The sequence below is a fragment of the Tuber melanosporum genome (genome assembly GCF_000151645.1).
Source record: "Tuber melanosporum whole genome shotgun sequence assembly, scaffold_4, strain Mel28".
Lineage (NCBI taxonomy): Eukaryota > Fungi > Ascomycota > Pezizomycetes > Pezizales > Tuberaceae > Tuber > Tuber melanosporum.
Genome location: NW_003299084.1, coordinates 1103275 through 1112925, shown reverse-complemented (window position 1 = coordinate 1112925; position 9651 = coordinate 1103275). Strand labels below are relative to the sequence as shown.

General features: G+C 49.4%; 3 protein-coding genes; 1 reads left to right on the top strand and 2 right to left on the bottom strand.

The window, feature by feature from the left end:
- Positions 1 to 218: 218 nt before the first annotated feature.
- Positions 219 to 1883, bottom strand: GSTUM_00007846001 (uncharacterized protein; the record flags this gene model as incomplete). XM_002839716.2 has 5 exons in its annotated part: positions 1768 to 1883; positions 1580 to 1684; positions 994 to 1531; positions 801 to 936; positions 219 to 747 (listed from the first exon to the last, which is right to left on the bottom strand). The coding sequence occupies exons 1-5, from the start codon at positions 1792 to 1794 to the stop codon at positions 219 to 221; spliced, it is 1335 nt and encodes a 444-aa protein (XP_002839762.1). The 5' UTR covers positions 1795 to 1883.
- Positions 1884 to 3158: 1275 nt separating this feature from the next.
- Positions 3159 to 4630, bottom strand: GSTUM_00007845001 (uncharacterized protein; the record flags this gene model as incomplete). The annotated part of the gene is made up of 5 exons (XM_002839715.1): positions 3159 to 3521; positions 3581 to 3944; positions 4000 to 4237; positions 4301 to 4522; positions 4573 to 4630. The coding sequence occupies 5 exons, from the start codon at positions 4628 to 4630 to the stop codon at positions 3159 to 3161; spliced, it is 1245 nt and encodes a 414-aa protein (XP_002839761.1).
- Positions 4631 to 6034: 1404 nt separating this feature from the next.
- On the top strand, positions 6035 to 7113 carry GSTUM_00007844001 (uncharacterized protein). XM_002839714.2 has 3 exons: positions 6035 to 6223; positions 6295 to 6761; positions 6849 to 7113. The coding sequence occupies exons 1-3, from the start codon at positions 6148 to 6150 to the stop codon at positions 7062 to 7064; spliced, it is 759 nt and encodes a 252-aa protein (XP_002839760.1). The 5' UTR covers positions 6035 to 6147; the 3' UTR covers positions 7065 to 7113.
- Positions 7114 to 9651: the final 2538 nt, after the last annotated feature.

The following is a 9651-nucleotide window of genomic DNA, read 5'->3' as shown; positions in this document are numbered from 1 at the left end:
ATCCCTCTGGGTCCTGTGTGCAAGCCACGCTTTATGACAACTCACGCGGGAAAGTAATACATGAAATCTTAGTTTATTCATGGTGCACTAGTAGCACAAGCAAAATGGACTGGAGAGTAAAGAGCAGCAAGAAAATTGTGAGATGGGGCATGCAGGAAACTTGGACGAGAAAAGGGGATGAAACAAAGCGTATAGTATCCTTACAACCCTCCAACAGCCTACAACTTCGCACGAATCTCCCCGTCACCCCTCTCCCTTATCCCCCCTCTCCCCCCCTCCATATCCTTCGGCCAACATGCCTCGACATCCTTCAAACCCTCATACCCAAGCAGCCAAGGTGCAAATCCAGGATCCCTCCATGGAAGACACTCCCCAGGCGGGGTCGGCACCATCCTCATCTTTGCGTCTCTCTCCTGCTGCTCCGGCCCATCGTGTAGGTGATAGAGGTACTGCTGGAAGTTGCCCCTCTGCACTATCCTCGTGGTACGCTTCTTCCGGCATTTTTCGTATACTGATAATGCTAGCGGAATATCGGATTTTGAGGATATGCGGGAAAGACATTCGCCCAGGACTGCGGCATCTTCGAGGGACATACCTGCGCCTGAAGCTAGGTAGGGTAGCGTGGCGTGGGCGGAGTCGCCGAGGAGGGTGAAGGTGCCAGAGGGGTGAGACCAGTTGGGTAGTTCTTCGCGGATGCAGAGTTTCCATTTGTAGACTGACTCACAGAGGGCGAGGAGCTTTCCTATCCTTTTAGAATGGTTAGTGTGATGGGGGAGGAAAGGGGTGGACGAGAGGAGCACCTTGGGTCCCAGTCTTTGTAGATTGCTCGCATCTCGTCCACATTTCCTTCAACTGTTGTTGCACCACCTTCGGGGATGTCGTCCGGGACGAGAAGGACCATATTGAATTCTTCTCCACCTTTTAGGACGTAATTAACTGTCAGCCCATTAGCAACTTTACCTCCTGCTCAATTAAGAAGGAATGGGAGAATACCAGCATGTGCATCAGGTCCCATCCAATAATTGACCTGCGGATCGGTGACGAAACCCCTCAACTCGGGATCCTCCATCATATCCTTCGTCTTGATCAACAACCTATACGCCAAATCCCCTGTCGGCGTAGGCTTATCCGGGCGCCCAACTAAGCGCTCCCTCATGACGGAGTTGATCCCATCGGCACCCACAACCAAATCCGCACTCAACCTCCTCCCATTGTGCAGCAAAACCGTGCACGCGCCGCCCAACTGCCCGAACTCCACATGGTCCACCCTCGAGTTCATCAGGACTTTACTGCCGAGCTCAACGGCCCGGTCCAGCAAGCACTTGTGTAGGGAAGCGCGGTGAAAGTCCCAGAAGGGGGAGTTGTACCTTTTTGCGTGCTCGGCAAAATTCATGTGGCTTATGTGGTTGCCCTTCCAGCCGATCATGTTCACCTGCTTTGGCAGCGTGGCATATTGGAGGAGGGCTTCGCGCATGCCCCATGCTGTTAGGATCTTTGAAGCGTTCGGATGGATTTGGATTCCTGCTCCTATCTATCCGATGTCAGCAGTCGAACAATAAGGAACTAGGGGAAAGATTACTTCTCCGGCCGTAGGAGAAGCCTCTAGAACCGTTACTCTGTGGCCCGCGAGGGAGATTGCTATCGCCGCTCCCAGCCCGCCTAGGCCGGCTCCGACGACGATGACCTGCAACCCACCCGCCATTCCATCAGCCAGCTTCCTTCCCCGGATATCACAAGAAAATTAAGGCAGACAAGTGGAATCGGTACATTAAGTCGAATACAAGCTCTCCCCATCACGAATTCTAATTCATAGAATTGAAAGAAGAATTATTCAAAGGCCACCTCTTCCCACTTCCTTTGCCTCTCCCGGGGGCAAGAGTTGCTATTCGCTCTAACCATCCACGTCAGCAGGACTCAACCCGAATATAAGCACTCTTGCCCTTGAGGCTCTGCGCTCTCTATGTGACATGGAGCATTACTCGAGTACCGTACTCGTACACTCGCCGACCATTGAACGAATCTCAAGCCTCGGTTAGGCGCGGAGGATGGAGGGTGACCACAGAAGTGGGGGCAATTGGTACTTTACCGGTACTAGTACTGAATTTCGATAGCAAGAGGGGTTAGGCAAGGGTCTTGGCGGAATAGGGATGGAGGGGTGGGTGGAAATGTTCTGGATGCACCATCAAAGTTTGCAGTTAGGCGCCCGAGCCGCAGTTTCTCGGTACCCAGCCTTAGTTTGTAGATTGGGGCGAAATGGTACAAGTAGCGGAATAATTAACCCAGTGGATGCTCCGTAGATGCTCCGAGTCAAACCCGAGGAGTTTTGCTCGGTGAGTAATTCCTGTGATACTCGTACAAATAGAGAGACAACTAACGGCGCAATTCTCTTGACCCGTTGTGCCGTGAAGCTAGGATAATTGGGAATCGGGCTAGGGCGTCCAGAGCTTCCCCTCTTTGGATTGGGGGGAGAGCGGGCAGCCAAAATCTTCCCTTCTAGCCTCAGTTAAGGCGAATAAAAAGAGCTGCGCAACAGGCCCCACCAGGAGAGGCACTCCAACTCCCTGACAGGATCCTCAACTATCCCACCCCCTACGGTGCCTCCTTGTCGCTGATATTACAATCCTGCTTTGTAATCACCGGGAATCAAGGGAGATGTTTTGAACTCATGTTCCGCGTTTGAGGCCGAATCACCAATTCTGAGAACTCAATATCCGTTGGGAGGTTGCGAGAGCCTAGTTACGTTGCAGCCGCTTCTCCCCGACCGGAATAGGATAGAGAAGTACGGGTCGGGGGCCCACTATACGAGTGAAGTATCTAGAACCGGTCTGGACCTCAGACAGCTTGCGCGAGGAGAACAATGAGATCATTTTAGGGCATGTTCGGCAATGCTGCAACCGTTCCGCTCCGCGGCCGTTTCGATTATAAAAACGCTCGTTCTTCCGTTTTGAAACAATCACTTTATACGAGGCAACAGAACGGAACGGTTATATCATACCCAAACAGGCCCTCAATTTTTAATTGCCAAAGATAATCGTTGGACCCCGTTAAATCTGTATTAATAAAACTGAGAGAGCCATGCCAACCCTAACCCATAATCCCGAGCAAACATATATTTGCACAGCTTGAAAAACGGAAAAAATGGGGGAATAACAGGTCGCCTAGACCTTCTCATCGCCCTTATATTCAATCTCCTTCTCCACCTGCTCCTTACTCTTTGTCAGGATCTCCCCCGGAGGACTCGGGAGTAAGGCTCCGGCGGGATAAGGGTTCTTCTTCTTGAAGTCATCGCAGATATACTCCATGGTGACCCACTCCACACCCTCATGCTTGTTGATATGCTCAATCAAACGCTCGTGCATAAGCAACACATGTGGGCGGCCAGATACGTCTGGGTGAATTGTAATCGGGAAGATGAACTCATCGTACTCTCGGTAGAAGTAATCAAAGTGATCACGCCAGATATCTTCGATATCCCTAGGGTTGACCCACCCGTGAGAGTTGGCGTTATTCTTGATGAACATCTATGCACACTTGATCAGCAATTCCTCGCTTATATGTTTAGGAATTGTGTATGAAGCACCATGGGCGGGAGATCATCGATGTACCAACTTCCCGGAATCTCAACAAGACCACTCTCCTGCCCCTTTTCGAGCGGCTTCATCCATTCTTCGGCTTTCTTTGAGTAATCAATCTTCGTCCATTTATCTCCCCTGCGGAGGTAGTAGGGCTGGCAATCGTGATGCGACATGGAGTGATCGTATTCAATTCCGTACTTGAGCATCAGTTCGGTGCCTTCTTCGGAGCACTCCCACCATGGAACGACGTTCCCTCTTGGAGGCTTTCCGCAGAAGTCGGTCAACAGACGGTATGATTTGTCCAAAACATCCCGCTGTTGTTCCCAGGTCATGTTGACCGGGTTTTCGTGGGAATAGCCGTGAAGTCCGCTGTGGGTTGTTAGGGTTCGGAAGATTACGGCGGAGCGGTAAAGGGGGCACAAACATTTCATGTCCAGCATCTCGCACCATAGCGCATTCCTCCGGAAATGTTTCTAGGGAATGACCGGGAATAAACCATGTGGTCTTCATATTGTACTTCTCGAACAACTTCAGGAGTCGTCTGACACCAATTGTTCCGGCAAACATTCCGCGAGAAATGTCGCTCGTGCTATCTTCTCCACCATAAGAACCCAGCCACCCCGCAACGGCATCGATATCAATCCCGTAGGTGCAGAGAACTCCTAAGTCGAAATACCCATCAGCAGACGATTCCAAACAAATATGCAATTGGAAAGACAATGTACTCTTTTTTCCCATTTCGATGATCTTCTGGCAGGTGTTGCTTGGTCGATAGGGGGGTACTTTCAGGGGGATAACACCGAATGGGGGTAGAGATGGCCAATAGATGAAAGAAGGCGAAAGAGGAAAAGGGCCGCTATGTAGAAGAATGATCAGTTTCGGAGGGGGAGGGAACCTGTTATCGATAAGGATTTGCCCCGCCTCGGCTAAAGTGGGGTGAATCAAGGCTTAAGCGCCTGCAGAAACCCGCAAAGAGGATACCGTTCAAACCGCCTACCCCCCCTCAAAGGGACCTGAACCGTGGAGTACGAGTAGATGGCACAATCGAAGCCCATTATACCGGTATCAAGAGACAGGAGCCCTGGGAGGGGGAGACAGGTTTCATTTCTGCAATTTTCCCGACCCCGCTTTTCGCCTTCCTATGATATTTAAGAAGATCAGAACACATTCCAACACAAGACTCGCCAAACACTCAAGCGCAGACTACTTTCGGGTACTCGGGTGGTACAGCTGGGGATACAACTTGAGGGCTGGTTTCGGTCGCCTGAGATTGGATATGCCCAGAAGCTTCGTCTGAAACATGAATTCGCTTTGATGAAAGCCTTAAGTTGGGTGTTACTGGGTGTTCAAAAGTTCTATTTTTATTTTGTTTCGTTTTTGATTTAGGTTTTCAACCATCATGGGATCCTTCTCGCATGCCATGGCTATGCTATCATGTATCTAAAACCATGACAATATCGAAGAAGGGAAATGAGAGAGGAAAAGTAGAAGATCAACAGGCCTCGGGCCTGGCGGTCTGATTTTCTTAGGATTTTTTTTTTTTTGAATCTAGTGGGGCCTTTAGTGAGTGTGAGACAGGTATCATACGAGTACGCCCAATTTTTTACCTGCAAGACATTTTATAGAAATCGAACTTCGGAGAAGAGGCGAGTGAGACATCATGACAAAGTGTTACTTGTATTTTCAGAGTTGAGATGCTTTTGGTAGATTATCAAGTTTCCCCACATTGAGAGTGTGATGCGGATACCGTGCTGTAGTTTTTCTTTTTCACCGCTGCTTGCGATTCCCCTCGTAGAGGTGACCCATACCTTGGCGGTTACTTGGCACGGCTTGTGTCTGTTCGGATAATTCCTGCGTTCCAACCGATTTGCACGCCGCCGTTAGACTACCGATATCGCTCCTCTATCATAGGATCCCACATCTCATTTGGAATATACCCTCCAACTCATGACTCTTCGCATGTATTATGGTATCGATGGTACTAGTATCGTTACTCGGGTAGAGGCCTTCGGTGTGCGTAAGGCTTTTTTTGCATAATATGATACAAACTCTTTTTCGACGCGGGGCTTGGTGTCCTCCTGCTGACTAAAGGGGCATTGAATGCCACTTGTTCAAGTAAATTTGCTGTAGTTCCTGAGAAGCCTTTATCGGCGGGTCACCGCCGGAAGACCCCAGCCATACCCTTCAAGCCAAGTTCCTCTTCTCGAGTACTCGCAGCTCGTACTGGCGCAATTTTCTATAATTTAGACTATCATACCCATGATACCCGAGTTGAGGTAAACAAAAGTGCTGGTTGCCCCACCCAAGACTCCATGAGCCAAGGGGTGGCCCGTCAGCCGAAGGTGGGGAATGCCAATTACGTTACACACACAGATTGCTAAACTGTGTAGCTATTGATACCCGACTGTCTCGCAAAACCCCTCCAGCCTCTTCGCTTGCAAAGCACTCCGTCACCATTTCTTGGCCTTCCGCCGGTAGTTGACTCAGTATATTCACCACCATCACCTCCTCGTTTGTTTCCTCTTTGCAAGAGAACAGAAATAATTAAGTCGTTCTCTTCAATTCTCACGCAATGGCTACGCCGAGCAAGGCAAACCCCATCTTTCCTCTGCCCTCACCTAATTCCATCACACAACTAACAATCCCTAGTTCTCCCTCCAAGGTCGCACTGCCCTCATAACTGGCGGCTCCCGCGGGTGCGGTCTCGCCTTCGCTGAAGGCCTTGCAGAGGCCGGCGCCGACATCGCCGTCTTCGACATAATCCCACCAACCCCGGGCTTTCTCTCAATCTCCGAACGCTTCAGCGTCCGTGCCGTGCACTACCTCGCCGATGTAGCCTCCCCCGACTCACTCGCTGCCGCCTTTGAGTCTTTCAAAAAAGACTTTGGTGGCAAACTCGATATATGCGTCCCCTGTGCTGGGGTCAACAAGAATGTCGAGTTCTTAGATACCACTTGGGAAGACCATGAGAGACTACTTGGCGTTAATGTCATGGGGGTTTACCATACTGCACAATTAGCTGCGAAGACTATGATTGAATATGGGACCAAGGTTGGGAGTATTGTTGTGATTGCTAGTATCGCAAGTTATATGGCTATTCGCAGTCAGAATAGTAGTGCGTATTGTGGGACCAAGGGGGCGGTGAGGGCGATGGTGCCGGGTATTGCAGCAGAGATGGTTAAATATGTTTGTGGCCATTTACACCTTCTTTCCTTATGGTTTCTTGTGATGGCTGGTGAATGGGCCAGTGCTGATCAACATTTGCTGGGTTAGGGTATCCGCGTGAACTCATTGTCGCCTGGATATGTGCGGACGGAAATGACGGCCCCGTTCCCGCACTTGCTTGAATCGTGGAAGGACGAGATCATGAACCACCGTGTTGCAGAACCGGAGGACATTAGGGGTGCATGCGTGTTTTTGGCCAGCGACGCTAGCGCTTACATGACCGGGCAAGATCTATGTATTGACGGGGGCGTTACGAAATGGTAACTATGGAATGGTAGGTTGCTCTGTAGTGAATGATATCTCTCTCTCATCACTTTGAGATTAATAGCCGTGGGCGCGTTGCGTTATTAATTTTGTGATGTTTTGGGTATTTTTTTCCAACGGGTATTGCACCAGCGCCACTCGGGGCGCGTAAGATAGAACAGTATTCTTTTTGCGCCTGATATTGAAAAAGGGAATAATAGACCCGAAGTTACCTAAGCGCGACTTAGTAAACTCTATTAGTGTGATACCGTACATACTATGTATATTTTGCCTAAAACATACAAAAAACTACTGTGTTATCCCCAATGTAGCACCTACGCACTCCCTACAGGTACAAATTACTGGAGAGGGCAGGCGGGGAAATACCCGCTAGATATCCTTAGACTAAACGGTACCTCAGCGCCTAATTCTTGCCCATGCTCTGAGACGAAATACCGTAAAAGAGAGGAAAGATTAATTCTTACTGCTGCGATCATCCACTATTTGGATAAGTTACAGTACCTACATAACCGCCAAGTACTATACTTTACAAGTACCGCATCCTATAGGTCCCACCACTACCGCAACCCAAACCACCGCTCTCACACTGTTTCCCATCAAAAAGCGCCAACTCCGCACCATGATATCTGAACTCTCGGAGTATTAAGAGAGCAACACACACGCTCACAGCTCCCCACTAAACCACCCCACTTCTCCACTTATGCCACTTGCTATTGGGGAGCCCACACCAAGCAGGAAATAGCAGGCGGCGTGAAATCACTCTCCTCATGTACGATCTCTACAGATCTGCTAAACTTCGTTTACTACAGGACAAGTTCCTCGCCATGGGGTCTGTAACCCGGAAGTTCCACCCAGGTGGTTTAGCCGACTAGAACTATACATCGCCATACTTCAGTATACGAGTAACTTGGACGATATCGCAACTTTCCGTGCACGGATCGAAGTATTGGGATGTCAGTAGGGTTGCCACCGCCGTAAAAACCTTTAGATCCCATTAACTGGTATTCGTTATTTTGTTAATATATTCATAAGCCTATTGTGGTTTAGAGATCGATTTCTATCGAGATCTCCGATAGTGGATCTAAAGGATTTTACGGTAGTACCGTATATGTCTACACTCGGCAGGAGTGTTGGCGAAACATGTCTCACATTACTAAAGCTGCCCGGTGAAAAATACCCGCTTGGAGGAGCTCATCGTGATTCCTTTTTCTAAGCTCTATAGTGGGTTCTGATAAGTGTCGGGGTCGGTTAGCCCACTCTCACTCAGCCTTGCTCTTCCCACTGGTAATAGTCGATCCATCCGGAAATGCGCGACGTGAGCTCCTATCGATTGACAATTGTCCTTGCCCGTTACACACCCTCCTGGCGATCAGCTAATCGCGCAATTCCAATCACAACCCGTTGCCTCGGATTTCGGTCTCCAGGATTCTCCTCTCCCCTGGGCAATTTCCGGCATTTGTCAAGGACATGATACACAAAAACGTACCCCCTACCCTGCGTTATGAAGATCATTCCCGTCGAATATGCGTTTAATAATCTCCAACCCCTGCTCACATAGTGAATGTGTTCGGTGTGCGAGATTTTGAGTCCACTCCAGTCCCCAACCCGGAACCGAACGTCGGAGTTGGTCAAAAGCGCGTTCAGAGGATTTTGTCTCAAACAGCAGAGTCATATCTCCGCAAAGGCGCCGGACTGGGCTTCTGTAAATCAGTATTTTGTGCCCTTTTGACCATGTCTAGGAGATCAGCTGGAGCACGGTGAGGTGGACTCACTGACGGGAAAAGAAAAGTGTCTATCAAGTGCCAATGGTAAACCGTCGGCTCATTCCACGCGCGTCCTATTCACTGTTTTGGCCCCTCGTTTGGACCCTATATGGAATAGTCGCTAGTTGTCGCCGCTAAATTACGCCTTGATTCTTGACTTATCTTTAACTCGCACAATCCCACTATCCTCCCTGCCGGTCGGGTCCCCCATTGCACCACTCACAGGTAAAAAAAAAAAAAAAAAAGCTCCAGGATCAGAAATATTGCTGCCAAGTGGCTGTACCAGCCGCAAACATATCGTAAGCATAAGGGAGAACGACACTGCTTAGTGAACATCCCGAGTGAGCTCCGGTGATCACACCTATATAATGTCTCGCTTTGGGTATGATGGGGAATTGCGGAGGTGGGAGGTTTGGAGGAAGGAAGGAAAGCTGTACTATTGCATTTCGGGTATATATGCCCAAGCAAGGAATGTATATATACAGAACGAGTACGCCTTTCGGCGGCAAGATGGGTTTGAGAAACTCGAATTAGGGTAACCAATTGGATTCTCTCCCCCCCCTGTTTTTTTTTGTCCTTTTTTGTCTTTTGGGGGGGGATATAAGGCTAGGATCAGAGATTCATAGAACGGCGTGAATCGTGTCGACGATCCCCGGGTATGGTGTTCTAAAGTATACCTGCAAGACGCAGTGTGTGCATCCTTCCTCTACAGGGGTGTCTTGTGTTGGGTTGGTTTTACAATATGTGTGTCCTTCCTCGTGGGAAATGATTCTGTGGCCTTTGGAGATGCTCGAGTGCCTATAGCATTAGGTGTGGATTATTTA